The 26,350-nt window shown below is 40.4% G+C and overlaps 1 protein-coding gene across 5 annotated transcripts in view; it reads left to right on the top strand.

Annotated features, from left to right (window-relative positions):
• Nucleotides 1-26,350, top strand: part of pmfbp1 (polyamine modulated factor 1 binding protein 1) — a 215,001-nt gene that overhangs the window by 104,691 nt on the left and 83,960 nt on the right. For 3 of the 5 annotated variants that reach the window (XM_079589286.1, XM_079589285.1, XM_079589284.1), the window contains exons 4-7: nucleotides 6,182-6,232; nucleotides 7,320-7,403; nucleotides 9,067-9,213; nucleotides 17,657-17,728. In XM_079589286.1, the coding sequence (XP_079445412.1) occupies nucleotides 6,182-6,232; nucleotides 7,320-7,403; nucleotides 9,067-9,213; nucleotides 17,657-17,728 (354 nt within the window). Of the gene's footprint in view, nucleotides 1-6,181; nucleotides 6,233-6,569; nucleotides 6,610-7,319; nucleotides 7,404-9,066; nucleotides 9,214-17,656; nucleotides 17,729-26,350 lie in introns of all 5 variants that reach the window. The other 2 variants (XM_079589288.1, XM_079589287.1) reach the window with 2 other exon arrangements.

Genomic DNA, 26,350 nt, shown 5'->3' with positions numbered 1-26,350 from the left:
TTTGGCTCTTGCTAAGCCTGAAAGCGCCTTTTCAGGTGATTCAGATCTTTAAGTGAACATCTGCCCTGAACCTTCATATACAGTAAATATTTCACTTTATATTGAAAGACTTTTTATTTTACGTTTAGGGCTCTAGATCCAAGGCTTGAAATGCTTTAATCCAAAATTTTAAGTTACTTTTGATGACTTTTGGGCCATTCAAACAGAAGGAATTTTTGCATTGAAAAATGCAAGATACAGTACGAGCATTGGAACGGAAAAGAAAGGTCTCAATGCACATATTTTAAAACTTATTTTAAAGGTAGGGTAGGCACTTTTTATTATACTGTTTGAAACTCTCTTCACATCCTGATAGCAACCAATAATAGAAGTGGTCTAAATATGAAAACATAAATCTTCTGTAGAAATCACAGGACCAAAAATGTTTCGTCCAGGCAGGTAGGACACCGGACCGAATGTAATGATACTATGGCCTATCTGCCTATCAACTTATGTATGCATACCTCCAATGCGTGCAAATAAAGAATAGTAAGTCACCCTATGTTCTCTATACGCATGGTGTCCCTCAGGGATCAATTTTAGGTCCCCTGCTATTTTCACTTTATGTAAATAACTTGCCCAATGTGTGCAAAAATGTGGACACAATTATGTATGCAGACGATACGGTAATTTTTACACAAGCCAAAAGTGCTGATGATGCAGCCCATCAGCTTACATTAGCCTTAAATGACTATTGAAGCACAATAAGTCAACAACGTCCATCTAGCACGTTTATGTAGAAAAACAATAGAAAAATTGTGCAGTGGAATGCAAAACCTTCTTAGATAATTTTTTCTTCCAATAAACGTTGTAATTTTATATTTCAGCCAAGTGTGTAAATCTAGTAATATAATAGCGTGTTCTTAGGTAGAAATTATCAACTTACTCCTAAACATCAAGCTCAGGAAGATCTAGAATCTATTGTGTGATGTGTATAAAAAATTGGTTGGAGTTTTAATGGCAAACTTTAGTTTAGATAAAAAGGAAGAAAGGCTTTGGAAGATAGATAGATAATTTATTGTCCCTTAACGGGAAATTTGTTCTCACATTTTATCATACAGCACACGCAACTGGCATGTAACAGCAACAACAAAACACATGTAACAGCAACAACAACAACAACAGCAACACACAGTGAATGTTCAACTTTATAGCCTATTAAGGATTGAAATTGCAGATGGTACAAAGCTCTTTTTGAAACGAGCCCTTCTCCATGTGAGGGTCCTGTATCTTCGCCCGGAGGGCAAGAGAGTGAAGTGGAAGTTGAGGGGGTGCTCTGGGTCTGTTATTATTGTCCGGGCAAGGCGGGCTATTGCTCTGTCATTGAGTTCTGAGATGTTGGGGGAGTGTATTATTTTTGAAGCTATGTGTGTGATTTTATTCAGTTTATTTTTGTTGGTAACTGACAGCATGGTGTAAAAACTGGTGGAGCAGTATAACAGAATGGGTTGGATAATACTTGTGTACAGTAGTAACAGAAGAGGATGAGCAATGTAAAGGGAACTTAGTTTTCGTAGAATATGCAGACGCTGTTGGGAGCGTTTATGGATGTCCTTTATGTGATATCATAGTCAAAAGTGAGCTTGTTATCCATGGTGAGTCCAAGATATTTGAATTTCTCAACCTGTTCTATTATGTTGCCATGAATGGAGATCCGACTGAGACTGGGTGCATTAAAGACCCGTTCTTTTGTTTTCTCAACATTGAGATGGAGAAAATTGTCTGTGCACCAGTGTGTAAAGTGTGATATCGTGTCATGGTAAGCAGCAATGCTAGTGTGATCGTTGAGAAGAGCCAGTATTGCAGTATCGTCTGAGTATTTGTAGTATGTTGTGATGGATGAAGGACTAATACAGTCATTAGTGTAGAGTGTGTACAGAAAGGGAGAGAGGACACAGCCTTGAGGAGCTCCAGTGTTGGTTATGGTGGTGCCCGATGTAACAGACCCTATCCTCACAGCCTGTGGCCTGTTGCTCAAGAAACTGTGAATCAGATGGATGTAATGAGGTGCAACGCTGAGTTTACGTAGTTTTTTAATCATCTGATGACGTTGAATTGTATTAAAAGCTGAGCTTAAGTCCACAAAAAGAACTGCAGCAGAGATAGTCCACATTGTGCCATGTTTTTGGCCACATTGTGCCAATAAAGCCACATTTACACTGAGCACAGGCTGTGCATTCCCATCTACTGGGAAATGCGAGGTCATAGAAAATAACAACATTCTCCTGCTGTATGGAGAAAGCCTAAGCTCTCTCTGCAATCAGCCTGTGTGACCTTTCCCCTCTACAGAAGAGCTCTCTGGGTCACATTAATGCATTCATTAATGCATTTCCATGAACTTATTGCAAACCAATTGCCGAATGGTGAGGAGACTGGAGACCCACACAACCCCAGAGAAAAGGGGAAAGGGAAAGAGAGTGACAGAGATAGATTGTTCTCCCCTCCCAGTTTGTGAGATGGAGCAGTAAAGTGCTGTCTGGCAGACGAAGAGCTCGTTTGGTGGAGTGTGCCACTAGGGAACGTGAGGCTGGGGCTATGAACTTAATGAAGTTTGACTAAAGTCATCAGCGTCTGAGTATCAGGATCTCAGAGACACAGAAAGCAGATGCGAGGGGGGGGAGGAACCGAAACTTTCCAAAGGAAGCGGCTCACTTAGAGGTCATTACTGTTCTACAGGAAGTCCCATGTGAATGGAGAAGGGGTAACAGAGAGAGGAGGGTTGTGGGGTTGCAACCCACCTGCTTGATCCTCCTTCCCTCTTTATATAGTATGTTTTTCTTCTTTAGTGAGGAGAAAAGTACGGAGCCCTGCAAATGACATATGTATATCGTGGCCACAGATTAACACTTCCTATGACTTATTAATACATCAGCACGTTTTACTTATTCGTTCTCACGTTTTAAGTAAATTGTGTGCATGATATAATAATTAGTTCACAATTCCATTGTTTTCAATTTACACTCAAGGGGCCCTATTTTGCACCCAGCGCAAAAAGACTTTGTACGCATGTATCATTCCTATTGTGCACCCGAGAAAAGAGAAAAGAGGAGGCGTGTTCCGGCGCATTTGTTCTCTGGTGCTATTTTGCAGTGTGAGAAAACAATTCCGCCACTGACTTTAGACTAGGCTTTTCCTGGTCAGTGGCGGAATTGTTTTCTCGCGTTATTCAGATGCTATTTTAAGGGCGCATGCTTGGCCATTATGTAGCGTGTGCACAACGTGCATACACTTTTCTTCTCTCATCTACACAGACGCAGCAGTTCATATTTTTGCAGACCATACATAATTACAAGGAAAAAATATTACCACACGAGGAAAATCATTGTGGTATCAATATCAAATCAATCAATAGGCATAAATCTAGCTTACACATATACCCAAATTATTCAGGCTAATTGTAGTAATGACGGATCAAATGTTTGATCAATAGTGGCAAGACACATACAGTAGGTATATAAGTACATCTGACAAAGTGGGTTGTCCGTCAAGAACCAGGAAACAAAATTCTGAAGACTGCGAAATAATTTTTTCCATCATGTAAGTTGCGTGTGCCTGGGAAATCACCGTTATAATAGCAATCTGCTATGGAACAAGCACGCTCTATCTGCTATGGAACAAGCACGCTAAAGTCAGTCGCCTGCTCTAGGACGAGTTCAAAAAAGTAGGTTTATTAAAAAATATAAAATGGCAGAATTTTTTTCATGACGGAAAATGATGTCATAGGCTGCCATAGACTTTTATACGGAAGAAGAGGAAGAAGAACACCAACGATTTCAAAAGGTGCCTACGCACTTTCAGTGCTTGGCCCATAATTATAAGAAGCAAAACGACTTTCTATTCCACTGATGTCACTGGGCATGGGCATGGGCTATTTGATAATTTTGACCAATATGTTGGTTTTTTTAACCCAAAAGTCGTAAATTAGCATTTTAGCACTTCCGATTCCTTCATCCATTCCTTCGTCAATGGGAATTTTTTTAATAGTTTTGTTTGAATGCCTGAAATAAGCTCTATGTTCATTGGTGAACACAAGCTCAAGATATTTTCACGTTTTATTCTATGACATAAAATACATTAGTAGTGTCCTGTTGTGATTCTTTTTAAAGCTTTTTTTTTGTCTTGAAAAAGGCGCTAACAAGTGGCTAAATGGGACTACAAAGGTTGTCTGAGACATTAAACGTTTTAAAAATCAATAGATTTTGTTAGTCACAGACCTTTTATTATGCAATAATCCAAAAGCCAATAGAACAATCATATTGGGTTTTTGTCGAGGGAACCAGTGTGATGCCAACTTGTTGGTTCTACAAAAATACGTCATCCCTGCACTACTCTATAGTCAAATTGCTGTTTAGCAAACTCACATTTGGTCTGGCTCCATTAGATAGCCAACTTTTCACACACCACACAAGACGTAGATCACATTATGGAAGTAAAATGGGTTTGAATGGCTATTCACATTAATTTTAACAGAGATTATTGTTATTACACATATAGCCACAAAATAATTAGAATAGAGTTCTTTATAGAACACACTCACACACGCATAGACTGTAGATAAATGAGTTGGGTTAAGAATTAGTCTGGCATTGCAGTGGCTTTTCAGACATGGTAGTTCAGGACATATTACATCCCTTGCATACAGAAAACAATAAACGTGTTGCAGCTGAAAAATAAAAATAGCTGATTTTCCCTCCTCAGTGTGTTCGCTTATGTGGCTGTTTTGTTTGTGCTATTAATATGAATGAGGTCTTCCTGACTTGTTTTTCTCCTTTCGCCTCTCATGCTTTCATTTTGTGATGCTGTTTTTCTCTGTCTGTCGTCCTGCTCGCACCCTCCCTCCCCTCTTCCATCTCTGGTGGCAGGGGGGAACTTACAATGCATTTCACGTCCAAGAGGAAGTGTGTTGCTATGGTGGTTGCTAAGGATTTAGTCTGGAGTGACGCAAAAAGTCCGAATATTTAAGGTGTCCTTCTAACACAGGGATGTTTGAAGCCGCTCGGAATGAGCAATCACCTCTGAGGGTTGCATTTTCTCGCCTCTCTCTTTCATTATCATGTCTGCCTCTCTGGAAATATCACCATTGATTTTCAAAAACACACCGACAGTAAAGCTCGGAGAGACAACAAGCTATGCAAAAGAGCATGGCTTTCTAGTAAATACCTGATCATCACTATTCTACACCATCTCTGTATGAATCTGTGGTAGGAGTAAACATCATTTTGATGGTGTAATCAGAATGTCGCTATTAAAAAAGGAATCCACAACACAAGGCAGCATTTTCCTGGCAATGAAAAAAAGCAGGTTCCTAATGTTCTTTCCTCACCTTCCTAATGGAGTGTTTCTCCGGTGCAGATTGTGTGCTTTAAGGATGTTCTTGGCCATGGGTAGTGAGGAAATAATTGATTGTGTTGAAGTGGAGTTGGTCGAGGCCACACTTGTCAGGATTGAGCAGGATTGTAGACAATCAGTGTTAACTAACTGTTCTCCAGAGACATTATTGAGGAAGGGGTCAATACGAGCGTGTTGTCTTCGTCTCCTCTCACCAGCACTTGTGAACTCTTCTGCCTTGTTTCTTGTAAAACTTTCTTGTGAATTTTCTGCTTTCACAACAAAGCACATCTCATGAAAGACATGTCTTCAATTACACACTCTCTGGGAGAATAGATGTTTTTCCCTGTCTTATTGAGTTCATTCTCTTTCGTCTCTGTATCGTTAGACATGTTTATAGTACGTCTCTTTAGTGTTATTCTAATCAACACTCTCTCTGATGTTTCTCCTAAAACTCCTTTGGAGAAAAAAAGAAGAAAAGAAACAAATGTTGTTGATATACAGTAGGAAAATAAAGCTGGATTTGATACGTTTTAAAAATATATTTTCAAGGTGAGAAATATATTTTACAATCATCATGAATTAATTCTTTTTTAAGGGATTTTCATCCCATGACTTTTACAACATGAACTAACCTTACCTTCTCATAAAACTGTCAAACTATCTAATCTTTTTATGACCTGTCCTGTTTAATGATTGTCTCAATTTACTCTCCATTTATTTACTGTCTAGCAGAAACAATTGAGCTAATGTAGAGACTTTAATGGTCATTTTTCTTTCATAGTCTCATCGGATGCATTGTCTTCCTCTTTAGGCTTCCACTGATCTCACAGCCCTCAGAGGAACACAGCTGTTGAAGACTGAGGTACGGCCACAATTCACACTGGACAGACACTCAATGTTCTTAATTTTCTGTCCTTAGCCCTTTTATTAGCACTGCACAAATTATTCTAATAATTCATTCATCAACTTTACTGTATAGATGTGAGTATGATAGACTCCTAAAATCCAAAAATCAAGGTTTGGGAACCTGACATGGAAATTACATGTGAACCTACAGGAGTAGTTCACCCAAAAATTACTCACCCTCATGTCGTATTGAATGACTTTCTTTCTTCATTTTTTTTTGTCCATACAACCAAAATCGATTAGGACCCCACTGACATTAAACCAATCTTCAAAATACCTTCTTATGTGTTCAGCAGAAGAAAGAACATCATGCAGTTTTGGAACAACATGAGGGTGAGTAAATGATGACAGAATTTCCATTTTTGGGTGAACTATCCCTTAAAGACTCTACAGCCAATTGAAAAGACTCTACTTCTATCCCGTACAACCTTGGTTTTATTCATCTCAAATTAATGGTGTGTACACTCAAGCACATCCATAAAGCAATGCTAAAGTCTGCAAGGATGCACACTCAGGGTTATATCTTCCCAAGAACCCTGATGTCTGCAAAACACGGGACCATATCCCCAGCAGTCTTGCAGACACATCTGACTGTGTAATGTATTGACAGGTGTGTGACCTACATTAAGCGTATACATTTTACATGCACATCTGTTTAGGGAAGGGGGTTGTTTAGGAGGAAGATCAATAGAAGGTTAAATGACCAGGCCCTCTTCGACACCACAGGCCCAGTGAGAGCTAGAGGGAGTAGCCCTTCGAAATTCTCCCCCTCCTCTTTTTCCCTACTGCCTCTTCAGCCATCACACATACTCAGCTTAGTTAGCCTGGGAAAGAGCCCCAAACCCGATCAATAACTTTGGTCTTGTCTGCCTAATTGCTCATTGGTTGACATTGGCACCCGACTATATGTAAGTGCATGTTCCTGGAGTGATTCACTCTTCCCTTCCCTCTCTCTCCACCTCCCTCTCTTTACTCTCAAAAACCCCTCACGCCCTCCATTCCTTCCTCACCGCCACGTTTGGGATGTGAAACCCGAACCGCAGTTGTCACGTCGGGACGCGAGCATCCAAAGACTCCGGCAAGACCTGCTCCTCTCTCATCAGGCCCGTGACACCCAAAGCGTTCAGGTAAATAAGCTCCGCTAATGACCATTAGGCAGATAAGTCTCTCTCCTGCGCCTGTTATGCAGATCCGCGACAGGAAATTACCTTTTTTCTTCTTCTTCTTTCTGCTCCCACACCCCCCTGCATCGATGATTACCGTCCCTTCAAGTCTTAAGTGTGGAGTGTTTGCATAGCGCTCTGATTATTCTTACAGCATCCTGCATGAATAAACAAATGCATGACGGCGCATACCACGCCACCGCCAATGCGTATGGCTACATGTTCTTTGTGTATGGAAATATCATTAGGGTTTGTTTCAGCGGGACGGGATGATAACGTCTGAAATACGTGTTGATTACGGCAGAGCTATTTGCATTTCATTTAACGCTGAGAGCTAAAGCGGCATTGCCCCTCTCTCTGGATTCAAATGCGATATTGATCAGTCAGTCCTGGGAGCTGAAAATAAAACAATGATGTTGGTCCTGAGCGTCACATGCATTTCAACCTTTGTTTTTACATATAAACAAACAATTATGGTTACAATTTGAATGTATGATCTATTTTCCAGCCCTCCATTTGCCACAAGAAGCGTTTTGCTATTCCTTTCAGATTTTTTCCAGTTGTAGTGTGCTAATGTCATGATTTAAATGAAGTATTGATCAGTTTAGGAGGGGAGAATGGAGAGAGAGCGCAATTGTAAGGCAAAGAAAGAGCAGGGTTATCGGCTTGCATCACACACCGAAAAGCAGAGCAAAAGGATGAGCTGGGTTTTTAGGATTAAAGGGAAACGATTCTCATTCTTCCCTCATCGTTTTAGTCTACAATCTGGCAGGAATTCGAGCGTTCGCTATGCCAACAGACGGATGAGAAGACGAGGCAAGGTTTGAAGTGCTTGTCACCAGACCACAATCAATGGGTAAAGCGAGGGGCGACCGTTTGATTTAGGTGACTTAGGCGAATTTGTGGATTACTCTCGGGCCTCTAATGAGTGCGGCTGATTAATTGATCGTTGCGGGGAGTCCCCGGGCCTCCATTTTGGATATGTGGCTGTCATCGTGCGACAATTTGAAATGCAGATGAGGATGCTTGATAATGTCGGACTGGACCGGAACAAGGGGTTTGCCAAACCTCCTCCTCCTTTCTCCTTTTCTTGACTCCCATCTTCCCCGCCTCTCCGTTCTCTTTCGCAGGTGACCATATTGTGCTAATTACAATAATAATTATTTATTTTTGATGTGACGTGGTGGGCCTTGCTGTAATGATTTGAAAAATGACACCATTAATTAATACTTTTTGTTGCAAAAAGTGGGTAATGGATTGATGTGTCACAATGGTGGAGCAAACTGCTTGTGTATGTAACCGAAAATTGTAAAGATTTGTCTGCAGAAGTATCGCTTGTTCTCTTGCTCTTTCTTTCGAACAATGAGCTGCGATTTCGCATTTGTTTAAGAAGCATTGATTTTTGTTTCTGCATTCAGTGCAGGGCTGTCCTAGCCTGTCTAGAGTGTCGCTCTAGGTTGCTCAATGTTTGGGATGCGATGAGGGCCAGATGGACACCAGTTCCTCTTTGCCGGAGCTCTAGTCATGGCGGGTTCTGCGAAACGGGCAGGCGAGCAGAGAAGGAGACTCTTTGTAGTGGATTGATTTTCTCTTCCTCTGCGCCCTGCCCTCTATTGTGGTTGGATAGCTGGACGTCCAAGAGCAGAGGCTGTGGGATCTGCAGAGAGAGCTGCAAGAAAGCCAGCAGGAGCTCCAGAGGGGACACGACCGCAACCAGCAGCTTCACGGGCAGCTACAAGATGCCAGGAAGAAAGATCAGGAGCTACAAGCTCAGGTAAAAGCTTCACGGCCAGGCCCAGGCTGCTCAGGCCCTTTCTCTCCCTCTCTCTCTCTCTCTCTCTCTTGCTCTCTCAATCTCCATGCTTTTGTTTTGGGCTCTTCTTTGTGAGATACTTTGATCTCAGACCACTGCATTTGCAGTAATTTGTGTATTTTTCTCTTCTTCTAAGAAGGATGATTTCACATAAGAAGAATAGCTGTAATTATAACGAATTGGCTTGTGCTGTTACGCACAAAGTTTACCAAGAGCAAATGTTCAGTCAGGGATGATTTTGAAAAGGCTTTGAGAGAAAAAAAAACACACACGAAATGATCCCAATCCAAGCTACCATAATGAACTGAAAGCTTCTGTTGTTTTCATACATTACAAGTGGTACAGTACTTGCTGTAATGACAGCGGCTTTTGAGTTGCAGTTGTTACTTTGACATGAGGACGATTGTTTTGACTTGCACATGATGGTAAAACATGTTGCACATTTTTGGGTCTGAAATCTGTTGTTTTTATGCATCAAGTAAACTCTTTGTTTGCCTATGTAACTCCGCTAAACTTGTTATATTCCATGTTTGCGGTAGACCATGCAGTACATGTGTTGAGCAGCTGGCAGCTGGACTGAAGTGAGAGTTCTTTGAGACAGGTGTTTGCCCCTCCCCTGTTGAGGTGAGGAGGGTCTCAGAATTTTTTCTTGTCAGATGCCAGAGAACAAGGTCCCGAAGACATTTACTCTGGGAGGAAAAATACAGATAGATACTTAAAACATGACACAAAACCCAGCTCGGGAGACTACGTTGTGTATCTTTTATGCATTAACTTTTATCTAAGATGTTTTTCAAATTCCTCGTGTGTGTGTGTGTGTGTGTGTGTGTGTGTGTGTGTGTGTGTGTGTGTGTGTGTGTGTGTGTGTGTGTGTGTGTGTGTGTGTGTGTGTGTGTGTGTGTGTGTGTGTGTGTGTGTGTGTGTGTGTGTGTGTGTGTGTGTGTGTGTGTGTGTGTGTGTGTGTGTGTGATCTTGTTAGAAGAATTGAATGAGAATGATGAGAATTCAGGTTGAAGTTTGATTTTTGCAGACTTTGGAATCTTTGTAAATCTGAACAGAGTGCGAGACATTTTAGAGATCTCTTCTGAATATTGTGATTTTTCTTTATTTTAGGTTGTAAAATGTTATACATGCATAATTGAAATGCATCGAAAACAGTTTGTGATATTAGACATGTTGCTACAAGCTAGTGTTTGCTGCAGTGAGACTCTCAGCCCTCCCCTCCTGGATCGGACTGCTGACCAATCAGAGCTCAGGCCAGTGCTGTCCGTCACCAGTGGCTGTGTCACCTGTCGCTAGGCGTCATGGCAGACTTGTTAGGGGAGCTCTACACTGATTGCTGAGAGAACAACCTCACACTCACAGTGCACTTGTTTACTAACACTCTCACATTTAAGTTCACAGCCTTTTTACGCTCCAGACGCACCGTGTTTGTTATCGTGTGAGGCACCTTTATTATCTCTATGTTCACAGCTTCAAACTCTTTTAAATGAGATTCATCACTTTGTGAGACTGAATTACATGTGTAATATTTTCAATTCCAAATACTTGAGCAAGAATAGAAGTACCACAAGGTGCACTAAGAATTTTTTTCTTCATGATTCGGTGATATTATATATTTATACAGGCACCTAGGGTGTGGATCACGGTTTTGGTTACCGATGCCATTTTAAATATCATATTTACAGGCATGTGACTGATTCAGTTACTCTGCAATAAATGAGCTGGGGAGAACTATCTGGACGCTTAGTTCCGTATCGGTTGATCCTGAGAAATTTGACCAAAAAAGTCAAGTTGTTTGTATTACTGATATTACTGTCGTTCGCTTAACATTTCTACTGTAAAAAGTGTTTAGCTACTTACATCTTACTCTTTCACCGATAAAAGTGAAGTGTTGCACTGGAATTCATGTCCATTATCTGTGAGGAGTAAATTATTATACTGTAGGTGGATTTGCCCGACTCTTTGTCAGGGTGGTTATGGCCTTGGTTTGTCCACTTTGGAATGGTTGAAGTAAACTAATCTCAAAACATTTAGAACCCTATTTATATTTAGCATTATACCTTTTCAAATAGAGATCACCTGAACAGGATGATAATATCAGCTCTAAAAAAAAAAGCCTGAGGATGTAATGCTCTGATCATGCTTATCCACTCTATGAAGAATACAACAGCTATTCTAGGCCACTTGCCTTCAAGTGCATATGATCTGTCAAAAGAATGTATTGGTTTAGTAAAAAAAAAATGCATACTATATGAGAGCTATATGTGAAGTGTGTCTGCTCTCGTGTAGCTCTCGGAGGTGAAAGGGAATCTGGTGAAGTTGCAGGTGGAGAATGAAGCTCTTCTGGAAATTAAACGGCAACAGGCCACTGAGTAACATTGTTGATGTCAAATATTCACAAAAAAATTATAATTTATCATAATATCATACTTTATAGGAGCTTTGAAATATGGTATTGACATGTAAGCTCAGCCACCAATTTTGTAGAATTTGGTCTGTCATCCTAATTCAAGAATTTAGGAGCTACAGTATACCTTGCATGACTAGAGAATAAGTGCTTGAGATGTTATTAAGAAGACCGCATAATGAACGTGAATGCTGTCTTGCTTTATAGGTTCCAAGTTGTTCCTTTAATTTAGTTTGTTACCATGAGAATGGTGCGAAAAAAAATAATATATATATATATATGTATAACCCTGTGCCACAGTAAATACTTTGATATCAGGTGCAACTTACATATATCATACCTTTCATATAGTCCGAGATCTTTCTAGCTTGTTTGTGCAGCGGTGTGCTTGTGCTCTCTATCCCTAATTAACCTGTATGGCCGTGGATCTGAGCTCTAGCAGATGTCTCTCTCTAGGGGGCTGGGTTTTATATTGGAGTTATACATAGCCATGGCTGAGGGGCTGCTGAGAAAAGGTCAGGCCTTAGTGAGCGAGTCTGATTATAGCTGGGAAATAAGTGTTCCACAGGGCTGATTGCAAGGAGGTCACCTCCACCAAGGGTCAGATTGGATGAGTGTGTCTGTATGTGCCCTTGGAAAGAAGATTCTATTGCATTGTGTTTCTCATGTCTGGCGCCGCCCTGTAGGTGGACAGAGTCTCTGCCGAGCTTAGTTTGGTTCGGCCCACGGTGTTGGAAAAGTGCAAAGAGGCTGAAGAAGCTAGGAAGAAATGTCACGAACTGGAGAGTGAGCGGTCCGGTGTTTGAGCCCAGCTGAGCCGGTGTCAGGAAGGGACGCAGGAACAAAGTGAGATTGGATAATTCACAATTTACAAATACAGTCGCACTGATGGTGACTACTATATGCATTAGATGTACTAGCAACGGAAATGTATTCAAAGTCCTGTTTTGATGCCATATACAATTTTTATTGTTTTACTAAAACCATTTAAAAGAATTGTTTCTTGAAACAAAATAAACATAAATTTAAAATAAAATATCTTTTTTTTTAAACTTATTTTATTTCAGCTAGTCGCCAAGACAATGTTTCTCATTTTCGTTTAGTTGTCCCCAGAGTGTGTATGTGAAGTTTTAGCTCAAAATACCCCACATATATTTTTTAATAGCATGTTAAAGTTGTCACTTTTTGAGGCTAACAAAAACACGCCGTTTTTGTGTGTCCCCCTTTAAATGCAAATAATCTGATGCTGCTCCCGGCACAGGGGGCGGAGCTTCAAGAGCTGAGTCTTCAAGAGACTGATGTGGAGTTAACTGTCTTCTAGTCATTGATTAGCATATTCTGTCATGATAATCTATAAATCGCGTTCCCGGGGGCGTCGTTTATGTACATTTTAGGGTTACTGATGTCACTAACCTGTGAAGATCCTCACTGTAGTCCCTACCGTTTGTTGTAGTCCTTAAAAAGGCTTTTTTAAATGCGTGTTGCAACTACGGTAGCCGTTATGTACCAAGAAGCTATGACAACATGTCTTCCTATAGCACTTCATCGAGTTTTCTTTCGGGTGATGAGGTTCGTTATTTCAAACGAACTGCAACTTGACACACAACGAATAAATGAATGTTACGGTATGAATCACAGACTGTAAAAAGCATCTCCTGTGGCTCGGCATAAGTATGATCCTGCATTATGAAGTACCGTGCAGTTCAGCCTTTCAAATTTGCCGGGACAGTGACAAGGGCGTCCGATTCTGCTGGTTTCAGTCACGTTACGCTGGCTCTGAACGAAATCACGTTGTGGAAACGCGTTGAGGTAGGCTAGTGCTTTTTGTCCCTCTCTGCTATTATAGTTTTTCAAAATGGCGGAACGACATGAAAGCCTCCTTTGACTTACCCGTCCAATGTAAATAAAGATAAGAAATTATTTGCTTACGAGGATAAGGACATGTGGACATGTTTATAAATAAAGACATCGATTTTAACTAATAAAATACTTAAACAAATTACACAGTGTACCTTTAAATAACTCAAAATAAACAAAGTGAAAACTGAAAAAAAAAATATATATAATTTAAAATATTAACCAAAAATATAATGTATAAAAATGTAAGAACATAACACTGGTACCATGGTGCAGTGATGCTATCAGCTGGTGATACCATAGTACTGAATGATAAATATTTATAAACCATAGTATAAACATGGTATTCCAGGGTATTTTAGTGAAATACTGTTTATGTGTCATTACAGATTATGTCATTCATATACCATCTGCTGCTTGCTCATAGGCTCTCACCTCTCTGTAATGTCACATGGTCTGGGAGTCATTACTGTGGTTAATGCTACTCTGTTTATCCAGTTGACCTCTACTCAGATGTCTTAAGCAATTCTACAGACTTTAGATTTTTTTTTTTTTTCTGAACACATATTATACTGACAGATGTTTAAGATAGAGAAACTTGTTAAAGAAAAAACTAAAAATATTATCAGACAGGGGAGAGTTGTTACGCTTACCAGTGTACTGTCTTTTATATTCTTACAGATGTTAGAATTTTACTTGATTTTATTCATGCTAATGTAACTCCTTCAGTTCTTCTCGCCCCACTCCGAGCAGGATTCGAACGGGTGTTTCCGGCATGGGATGGTAAAGAACGCATGCTCTAACGCACCTCTTGAGGCCAAGGGAGTGAGGTTTACATGCACAGCTCTTACTAGCTGGCCTCTGTTACACTAACCCCGCTAAACCTCACTCCTACACTAATTCACGGCATCAATGTAACCCCTTTGGTTCTACTCGCCCCACTCAGAGCGGGATTTGAACATACGTTTTCGGCATGAGAGGCGGCCGCGCTAACATGGACGATAAAAAACACAGTCTCTAGTCGCTAACATGCCTCTTGTACGGAAGCCCTGAACCGCAACGTAAAAAAAAAAAAATTCTGTGAAAAAATACAAAATTTGTGACAATTTTTAGTCGAAACATTGCGAGAATACAGTCTTCCGTAGAAGTTGCGTGTGTGTGCATTCATAACGGTGTGTGTGTGTGTGCGTGTGCGTGTGTGTAAATGCGCTTGTGCAGTCGAACTGCCTCGATAAAACCCTTTTATTTGGGCTTTCAACTAAAGGAAATTCTACAGGTGCCAATCTACCAACATGCATTATGGCTATAGACGAGCACACAGACACCGCCGGAGTAGGTATCACAATCTGGTGCAAACTTTATGTGGCAGTGTTTTTGACGTGTTTTCGTGCTCGTCTATAGGCAACACCATCTGGCTCGAGAACACTAACAGTAACCGTTCTGTCTCCCTCTTCACCGTAAATACGTTCTGGATACATTTTAAGTGCATCATTCTGTATCCAATCATTTGGCCGGATTTCCTCAGATATAATAACCACTTGTGGTGGTTGAGGAGAGATTCCCTGATATGATTGTAAAGCGCTTTAGTGTAGGCCTACAGTAGACATATGAAAGCGCTATACAAATGCCTCATTCATTCAATCATTCATTCATTAATTCATTCATTCAATTCGTTCATTCATAAAGCTGGATATCTCTATCCAGTCTGAAAAATGTTTTCGCTTGCTTGTCTATTCCAGGCAGGCGCAGTATATTTTATAACGTCCTATAATGGTAGCCTAATGCCATGTTGGTAGATTGGCACCTAAATTTCCTTTTGTTGAAAGCCCAGATAAAAAGCTATTATTTTGTATAGATCCATCCATGTCCGAGGCAGTTTGACTGCACAAGCGCATTTACACACACACACACACGCACGCACGCACACATACACACACACCGCGCGCACCGTTGTGAACGCACACACACGCAACTTCTACGGAAGACTGTATTCTTGTAATGTTTCGACTTTAATCTCGAAATATTTTGACTATATTCTCGAAATATTTCGATTTTAATCTCGAAATGCTAGAAAAAAATTGTCACATTTTTTCTTTTCACAGATTTTTTTTTTTTTTTTTTTTTACAGATTTTTATTTATTTATTTTTTTACAGATTTTTTTTTTTTACGTTGCGGTTCAGGGCTTCCATACTCTTGAGGCCAAGGGAGTGAGGTTTACTTGCACAGCTCTTACTAGCTGGCCTCTGTTACACTAATTTGACAATAAAATTAGTAGAAATATATGATATATTAATATTTACAGGCCAGTAGTTAAAATATACATTTGTTTTTAAATTTGTGTTCTTTATTTTGTTCAGAATTGCCTTTTATTTTATTTAGATTTTTTCGAGAAGGGCTGAATTTTGTATTAAATGGAATAGTGCATGGTAGAATTTTTGATCTCCTCGTCAGGATATCAGTGAGAGTTCATGTGTGCTTTGTTCTTATTCTCTGAGACTATTATCTTTCGTTCATGATCTGGTGCCTTAATCGAATTTCCTCTATTGAGAAGCATAGTATTTTTCAGAATTTCCTGCAAAGAATCAGACCTAAAATGTGTACACATGGACATCATTGTTTCCTTCAAGGCATAACTCACCCTAAAATGAAGATGTGTTCATTATTTCTCATGACGTCCCAAACTTTATTTCCTCTGTGGAACATAAAATTAATATTTTTTTTAACAATCATACCGTGACTTTAGATTGTCAAGCTCGAAAAATGTCTAAAATGCACCATAAAAGTACCATAAAAGTGGTCCATAAGTACTCTATATTCCAAATTATATATAGCATGATGTGACGGATAGTGCAAAATTCCTAGTCATCGTAAATTCCCCATCATCGTACTCAAATTTCATACTTGTATGACATATAACTGTCTGTCTACCTGGTCACCAGTAGTAAATGCCGTCTGAAACGCTTTCGAGATGGATTTAAATGTATTTGGGGGTTGAAGGCACATATGTAAATTTTACTCATCCCAAAATGTTCAAAAATAAGCACGTGAGATCATTTTTGGAGATGCTATATGATATGTTATACCCAGATATGACAGGTCTAGTGCAACACGCATAGCCGCAGGTTCAATTCAATTCACATTTATTTCTATAGCGCTTTTCTCAATACATACCGTGAACTCTGTTAAATTTGCATATAGAGCGGGAGTTGAAGATTGGATTTACATTTGTTTTTGCAGAGACATCTATGTGGCCAAGTGTGAATGGAACTGTTTTAACAAATCAGATAGCTATCCGATCAGTGAAAACACATGAAGTGACCGGGTGTAAACAGGCCATTAGTCACATGGACTACTTTACGGAGAGTTTTGTCCTTTTTTGGAAAGAAAGAAGTAGAGTTTAGAAATACATTATGGTGAGTACATAAGATAATTTGGTTACACTTTATTTTCAGGTGTCCTTGATACAGTGTAATTATAAATTTAAAAACAAAGTAATATTAATTAACTACCTGTAATTACTATAGGGTTAGGATTTGGGTCTGTTGCATTTAATTATGCATAATTTTCTGTTATTACTATAGCAAGTACATGTAACTGTTAAATAAAGTGTTACTAAGAATAAAAGAATGTGTGTGATCCATCCCTAAAATCATTATTTCTCCAATGCACAGCTGGACAGTTTGCTTTTTGAAAGAATTTCACATCTGAGACTTCCACACTCTGAACGGCCATGATTTTCACATAGAAATGAAGCTGCGTTTGTGATTGAAACTGTGGCCGCATTATTACTCACCGGTGGCTCTGTGAGTGTGTACGTGTCGGTCTTGTGTGTTTTAATGACGCATACATCCTTTATCTGCAGACTGCACTTAATCCCAGCACTGCTGGCTCAGGAACAGATTACTGACAGCAGATGTGATGAGAGCAGAGCAGGGAACCTGACACACACACACACACACACACACACACCTCCGCTTCTCATTATGACTGAACAGTGCAGCCATTTTCTCACTGCTTTGTTTGTTCTGAGCTACCATCTTTGCTCTGGTTATTGTCTCCTTCTCAAAACATTTCTGTGTTTGATGGTAAACATTTGTGATGTGAATTTCATGATCTTTGTGCATGTGTGTTCACAGGCCGAGCAGATACAGTGGCTGGAGGAGAAAGTGTCCAGGCTGAAATCTCAGCATAGTTCAGTCTGTCAGCAGGTAACTGTCTTTACTACCACACACTTTTGGGGGGTGGAGGGGGGGCTTTTTCCACTTTTTTAACCTGTTAGCCAGCAACCCCACTTTTGAAAAATCCCCAGAAACGGCATACCCAAACTAAAACAGATACAGTTCCTGAACCAATGCACTAAAAGCACAAGTATGATCTCATTTGAAAGCTGACATTTCACAGTTTATTGTAAATTTAGAAATGGTTACTGGCATAATGAAAAAAAAAAAAAAGTTATAAATAGCTTCAAAGTTTTGTAAAGTTATTAGAAATTAATTTGTATGAAATATCTTCATGAAAATAGAATTGAAGTTGGCATTGTATCAATAGAAATGCACTGCAGCTAAAGCCACATGTCTGACCATGTTATATTTCAAATCTGAAGGTGCTAGCACCGTGTCCTAACCAGACGCGATGCGATAAGATCCAGCGACAAATCATTTGTTAGCATATGCATTTCAATATTGAGCATTGCAGGGCTAGCTGTTTATCCTTGCCCAATCTTCTGGTCCCAAGAAGCATGTTAACCCATTTATTGCCATTCACCTGTGTATGAAAAAAATAACTATATTTCATCCTCACATTGGCCTATATAATTTTAATATAGTAAAAGTTTGATCAGTGCTCACTGCTCAGTTCTTTTTGGAAGCTCTTAAAAGTGCAAAATGTATAAATTTCCTCGCCTGCTGCATTTCTTGTCACAGCTGAGAATAGTCGCTGGTGAAGTGTTTGGGACAGTGCACATTCTTGTGGTGCCAATAGCCATCTGCAAAGTTATGACATCCATTGCTGCGTCCCAATTCGCAAACAATCCATTGACCACTGAGTATTTAATAATCAAGTTTACACTTTATTTTGATGGAACTTTGCAACTACATGTCAACTAACTCTTATTAGAGTATTATGGACAGTAGTAGACTGTTAGGTGTTAGGGTTTGTAGTTACTATGTACTTGTACTTACAAAGTTACTTATAGTCAGTAGAATGTCAATACATTTTTAGCAGATTTTAGTCAAATCTAGATTACTAATACTCTAATGAGAGTAAGTACAAAGTGTATGCGCGTTGTGGACCTGCCTATAGGTGCATATTACTAACGCGCTCTCTAAATAACAAAAGTAATATTGCGACATTGACTTCAGTTGACAAGGTTTTTGTTGGTCAATAGCGCAGTTTATTTGTGACCCTGGACCACAAAAGTCACAAGGGTAATTTTTTTTTAACTTGAGATTTATACATTATATAAAAGCTGAATAAATACGCTTTCCATTTATGTATAATGTTTGTGTTAGGATAGGACACTATTTGGCCGAGATACAACTATTTTAAAATCTGGAATCTGAGGGTGCAAAAAAATCAAAACATTGAGAAAATCGCCTTTAAAGTTGTCCATTTATGTTTGCGATTTTCACTCACAAAAATAAATGTTTTATATGTTTACGGTAGGAAATTTTCAAAATAGCTTCATGGAACATGATTTTTACTTAATATCCTCATGATTTTTGCCATAAAAGAAAAATGAATAATTTTGACCCGTACAATGTATTGTTGGCTATTGCCACAAATATGCGACATGTGACTGGTTTTGAAGTCCAGGGTCACATTTCAGATGCCTCAAAATAGCAACGATCCAACAATGCGCCCAAACACACCTCGTTTTCAGACCATGGGCGCACAAATGGGCACAAATGCATTTGCTATTTGAACAACGTGGCGCAGGACGTGCGTGAAAATGATAACTGCGTCAGGCTGAAACTAGCACAGAACACTTGCATCGCGCCTGGCGCTGCATTGTGCCTAGTGTATGATAGGGTCCACAGTAATGATGTGGTAGTATGTTGTAAAACGGACCTACTCTTCTCCTACACACTCAAAGGTGTGTACTTTTTACATACCTTTTTGGGATGCAGCACAATTAGAGACTAAAAGTTCTATGTTCCAAATGTGGCAGATTTCACATTGCATACTTCAGGGTGAAAGTATTGCCAGAATTGAACCTGCATGTCCCACATGAGCACTATAGCACTAACTGCTAAACCATGGTTCAAACTGCCTCGCGAATTCTGTCTTATTCTTCTCTCTATTCTTTGCGTCTCACTGGTTGTGTCTCCGTAACCCTCCGTCCTCTTGGGGAAGCTGTAGGGACGGCTGGCCGCTTGAGCCCGCGTGGAGGTTAATGGTGACTCTGGCTCCAGGTGGGAGTAATCAGCTGTGTGTAGTCCAGCATCTGTAGGCAGCTGTGGGAGCGGGGGTCACCATCCTGAAACCCCTCCTTCCTCCGGCGGAGGAGTGTTAGGGCCCGGAGAGTGCCGAATGATTGCTAATAAAACATTTGATTGAGAGGAGAGCGGAGTGCCAACCATAAACAGGCTGGATTCTGCCCTTTAATTTCAGCTTCTCCAGAGAATTGCTTTTGCTGTGCCGCAGAGCGAGGCTTACACACAAACAGTTAGTTGTCTAGCCTAGAACCCAAGATCTAATTTTGTGTGTGTGTGTGTGTGTGTGTGTGTGTGTGTGTGTGTGTGTGTGTGCGTGTGTGTGTGTGTGCGTGTGTGTGTGTGTGTGTGTGTGCGTGTGTGTGTGTGTGTGTGCGTGTGTGTGTGTGTGTGTGTGTGTGTGTGTGTGTGTGTGTGTGTGTGTGTGTGTGTGTGTGTGTGTGTGTGTGTGTGTGTGTGTGTGTGTGTGTGTGTGTGTGTGTGTGTGCGCGTGTGCACATTCGGATGTTTGTCTATTTTGTGTTCCTGGGGACAAAAACTAAGGGCTTTTCATTTTAAATTCTCACTGCTGTAGATGCTGCCTCGACGCTGATAAGAAAGAAAAAAACAATCATTTCATACTGCTGAGAAAATTGGCCGTAGTGCAGCTTAGATGGCAACAGCCTTGCGCAGAACACGCAGGATTCTAATTTGCTTTTTCTGTCAGGTTGAATCGTGTTTTTGAGGTGTGTGTGCGTGCACGTACGTGACTGCATCCAGACGGCTACGGTATATTAATGTAACGTATGATTTACTAAATGCCTTTTTGCTGCACTTCCAGTATATAATCACCACGATCCCCTGTAACGTTCACAACAACAGAATTTCAGTGCATTTCTGCATAAGACTCAGGCTTGTGTGTGTGTGTGTGTTGGGCTTAGATGAAAGGTTAAGGCAGGAGCATATATCAGACACAAGCGTGCAGTAATAAAGGGCCGGCTATAGAGCCGCTTCTCTCCTTCTGGGAACTGTGCGCATTTTTATAACCTCACTGACAGCAAGATAAAGTGCTCGTCCAATTAGAAAAATATTTGGGCGCATACCTTCCTGCAAGAGTCCCTGGATTTTTTTTATTTTTTATTCTCAAAACCCATTTTATCCGGTATTTTTGTTTTTCTAAGGGTTACAGTTGCAGACATTGCAATGCCTGCACTTTACAGCCCCATGCAAGCTCCCTGATTAATTCTTAACCCCTTGTCCGTATTCTTTCCTCCTCCTTTTAAGAATAGATGTATTTTGGGGGGCTTTTCTTACAGAGTGCATTAAAATTAAATTCTCTCTTGTTGTTGTGAAAGAGGCGCACGTTAAAAATAATTGGATGAGGGAGAGAACAAAGGGCTGCGCGGCTGCATGGCCCAGCGAGGCGTTAATGCCGTTCCCGCCGCATTGTTCGGCTGTCTGCAACCATCTCCCCAGCCAGACACTCAGCGCTGCTCAAGTCACTTTTAATGTCTGATAATCAAGGTGAATTTTCAAAAAGCTGCCATTTTCAAATGATGGTGTATATATTATGTGGAGATGGGGTTTTTGAGGCAGGGGAGGGGGGCCGGCGGTGGATGAGGGCCATGCACAGTGAAAGAGAGACACCTACTGTTTGCGGGCAGAACTGCCGGGACGCTGTGCAGGAGAGGAGGTTTGACGGTTGCATGACGGATGTGTGATTGGCTTGCGTGTGAACCGTGTAGCTTACGTGGTTGCGACGGTGGACAGCTTGGCACTCTGAGAATCACAGTTTCTTCATCAACTATACTATTCATGGTACAGCACAGTGGAAGATAGGCAGACTCTATGAAAATGAATGAGACTACTGGGTGACCATGATGTGCTTTTCAAATAAGAGGAAACTGAAATTGTTAGCATTAGTTAATACCTTATTTGATGGATTAGAAATCATTAAACTAGGCATAGATATACTATTTGCATAAATATGCAACTTGTTAAAAATGTATTGGTATATGCATAACTTAACATAATTTTTTTATTTATACATTTATAACAAAAAAATTGGTAACACTTTACAATAAGGTTCATTAGTTAACATTAGTTAGCATGAACTAATAATTAACTGCACTTATTCAGCATTTTTTAATCTTCTAATCTAATCTAATTTCAACATTTAGGCTACTAATACTTGTTAAAAATCTCGTTAACATTAGTTAATGCACTGTGAACTAACATGAACAAACAATGAACAGCTTTATTTTTTATTAACTAACATTAACAAAGATGAACAAATACAGTAACAAATGTATTGCTCATGGTTAGTTCATGTTACCTTGTGAACCTTATTGTAAAGTGTTACCAAAAAATGTTCATTGCTAGTTAATGAATTAACTAATGTTAACTAGTGTTTAATTTAGCTCACAAACTTAGCTAATGTTTTGTGCCTCTAAATGGTTTGTATCTAATCTTTTTTTTGGCCACTGAGACTGGGATGAAAGCACAAGAATTCTTGTGTAATTTTTTCATGAATTTACCTTTTCAGTGTATGGAGTCAGCCATTCGCTACTCTACCTGAACCCGTCTCTCGTTTTTACAGCTTGAGTGAGGCATTTTCATTTTGGCGAATGGGCCAATTCTGGGACACGACAGTGTGAAAGCTATAATGTTAATATGGGCATATTTGCTGATGACATAATGATTGAAAAGTAGTTTGACCAATAGCGTCAGGCATTGTACCTTATCGACCAATTGTGGTTAGCGAGAAGGCGGGATCTACAAAGAACAGTAAAACCAATACAAAATATTTGTACATGAGAATTCTAGAGGCATGTCCCAAATCGCGGACATTTTAAGCAATCTAGGTCCCAAAAAGAAGTCACGTCTGGTTGCTCTAATAAAACCAATGCTATTTAGTTATGCACATCTATAGTCCCTCATTACCATAGTAAAGTCAAATTTGTTACCGTAGTGTGTAGCAACCAAGCTCAGTCTCACTAAACATCCTTTTTTTTCTTTCTGCAGTGCTTCTGCATTCTCATTTTTCACCCCAGCATGCACCACACCGAACGCTGCAATACATTATGGAGTTGAATGTATGCGGCACGTAGAATGTAATAAGTGTGTATTTATTTCCTCCAGACTGATATACTCTCTCCTGGCTTGGAGGAGGGAGAGGAGAACAACATCTGCATTGGAGTCTGGAGAAATGAGCTTGATGTGTCGGATCATACTTTTTATTTTATTTTATTTTTTGCCCAGTACGATCCTTTTTATGACTACATTCTGACTGTTTTTGTCAGTTTTTGGCTTGCTTGTGTATTTGTACACCCCGTATCAAGCAAAGCAAAGTCTCCGCGGTCCAGGACTAAAGGGACTAAATACAAAAATGGGATGGAAGCCTGAAATTGCAGCTGAGCTTTGTGAGGGCTGTGACGCGACAGGGACCAAATGCATTATCCTCTCCATAAGGCCTCGACCAATGATAAAGATGGAGAAAAAATACTTTTTTGTGTCCTTAGAAGAAAATGTGCGAGTAAAAAGCCTTTGGTCCGGTGCGTCTGTTTTTGTCATTGATTATGAGAGCGGTGGGGTTTGTTTTAAGATGCCTGTCTTCAGTGGACTGACTTAATGCACCGGCAGAGCGGGGGAATGTGAACGAGGAGGACAGGAGCCTGTGTCTTTACTTCTCTTTCATGAAGAGGCCGCTGCGGACGTGTCTTGCTTCCTGAGAAGGATCCTTTCCTCTTTGCGCTTTATGGCAGCGAACGAGGACGAAAGTATCTTTGAGGCACACTCACAGACATTCATAAACAGAGAGGGAGGCTTTAAATGAGCCGGGTTGTCAAGGGTCTTTGTGGCTTCAGTGCTAGTGGATGTGACTCTGACCTGTTGATCGACTGTTCTGCTCAGAATCATCAAAAACGGGAAGTTGCCGCTCATGTCATGCTCTAACCAGACGCAACCGGATAGCTTTCCAGCTGCAAGTTTGTCCTCACTGGAAGCGAAAATGCAAATCATAGCCAATCAGAACATATTTAGGGCCCGATTTACTAACAACTTACACCAACACAAACCCTCTTTTGACGTCTAAAAACTACTGTCAGGATTTACTAAAGACACGCAGTGAAAAATTAGCGCTGGAAAGGCGTGAACAGGGTTATTTTTGCGGCTGACCTTATTGCATATGCATTTGCAGGAGTTTCCCTTTGACACTTGACTCAAAAATTATGGGAGGAGAGTATTTAAATGAATCACGCAACACTAAGGTTTGCGCTAGTCAGTTTACTGGTATTTGCTTCACTATTTACCGCCCAAAAAAAGCATGTCTTAATAAACCAGGCGCTAAATTGCGCTGCTCTTGGTAGATTGCGTTAGCCTGGTTGACACCAGACCCTTCTCATTTGTAACTGAGAGTGGGTCTGGGGAAGGTTCATTCTCAGCCCATTTCTAAAGGGGCGTCACCAACGGACGTCACTCAAATGCCTCTGGGCGCAATTGGTTAGACTTAAAACCAATCAGAGCGATCGCCATTGTGTAAAACCCGCCTCAACGTTTGTGATTGGTGCCTCGATTTGGAAAAATTGGAAATGGGCTTGAACGGGCTCTTGGCCAGACGGACTTGCAGAGCAAATCTCAAATTTGCCGGAAGTTCGTTTACCCAGGGTTTAATCAGTTCGTTTACGTCAGGGTTTACCCAGGCTAAGATTGCGTTGGTCATTATGAAAATCTTCCGACTGCCTCTGTTAATTAATTTGCTCACTCAAAAGTTGGGAGCACAAATGAATGTGCTCGTCAGAAGATCACACACAGTACTTTCCACTCTCATCGGCGCTTTTATGGGATTGCGCTCTCACACTAATTTGCCCTATTTAGTAAATCTGGCCCTTAGTGTTTAATATTCAGATGTGGAGAAGGATTATGGACCAATTCGATTTCACAATGGGCGGAGCTACCTAGCGGGATTCTGCATACATTGAAATCAAGCGACTGACATAACCAAACAGCTTTTATTGATTGTTACCAGTGTTATTTTAGTGTCATTGAGATACTCTTGTAGTTGTTATTAATGCATTGAGGTAGTTTATTTTTGTACCTTACATTGTAATTACATTACATTTACATTTTAGTTTTGTCATTTGTGTCATTATTAATTTTTTTAAAATATATTTCTGTTTAGTTGTTATACATTTTTTGTTTCAGTTTCAAGCAGTGTCCGAATTCTCCCCAATACCCTTAAATAGGGCTCTATTTGAGGGACAGCCATTTGTAGCGGTGTCCTATAAACCATAGTGGACGTTATCGAGTGCTCTCATTCAATCCCACAATGCACTGCATGAATTAGTGTACAACCGGTGTGTATGCTCGGCAGCTAGAGAATACCCATAACGCACAATGAGGGTCGTGGCGAATGAATTCTCACGTCTCGCAGCTGAATCATTCATCCATCCATTTTCCAAACCGCTGGTCCAATGTGGCTACGTTGTAATATACAGGTATAAGTTCCTTTTTAATTGGTTATTAAATTGTTTAATTAAGGTTTATACATAGTTGCCATGACAGAGTTCAAGATACATCTTTTCATCTAACTATTGTAGTGGCCAGTTTCTTAAGTTTCAAATGATTATTAAACAGCGAGCACAGACTATGCAAAAGCCTCAGCCCTTCTGGCGCACTCAGGGCCCTATCTTGCACCCAGCGCAATTGACTTTGAACACCGATGCATGTATCATTCCTACGATGAATGAATTGCACCCGCGCACAGCGGACTTTTCCCTCCACAGACGCACGTCGGTAAATTAGGGAATGAACTTGCGCTCGCGGGGGCGGTTCAGCGCAAAGAGGAGTCGTGTTCCGGCGCAAAAGTTCCCTGGTGCTATTTTCCAGTTTTAGAAAGCAATTGCGCCACTGACCAGGAAAAAAACAGTCTAAAGACAGTGGCGCGTTGCGCGTTAGTGATATGTTTTTTTAAGGGCGCGTGCTTGGCCATTATGTTAACGCGCATCCACTTTGATTCTCTAATATAAACAGATGCAGCAGTTTTCATTTTTGCAAATCATACATTATTACAAGGAAAAATATTACCACACGAGGGAAATCATTGTTGTGCCCGTGAAGATGTGAAAAAGATCTATCTAGATAAAAAAATAAAAATAAATTTGGGCTAATTTGGGTGGGTTTCTCCCATCATCCCCAATGTCACTTCTCTGTGTTTTACGGCCCTGGCGAGAACGTCGGTCTCCTCGGCTGTGAACCGCTCCTGGCGTGCGCCGGCAAATCCGCCGTTATTTAGCAATCCGCCATGGAACAAGCGCGCCGGCTCTTAAAGGGAATGTGAGAGGACGCTCTGATTGGTTTATTTCACGTTACGCCCAAACCACACCTATGAATAATGAAGCTACTTCAGACCAACCCCTT

This window comes from Phoxinus phoxinus (genome assembly GCF_949152265.1).
Source record: "Phoxinus phoxinus genome assembly, chromosome: 2".
Classification (NCBI taxonomy): Eukaryota; Metazoa; Chordata; class Actinopteri; order Cypriniformes; family Leuciscidae; genus Phoxinus; species Phoxinus phoxinus.
This window is presented reverse-complemented; position numbering and strand designations above follow the sequence as displayed.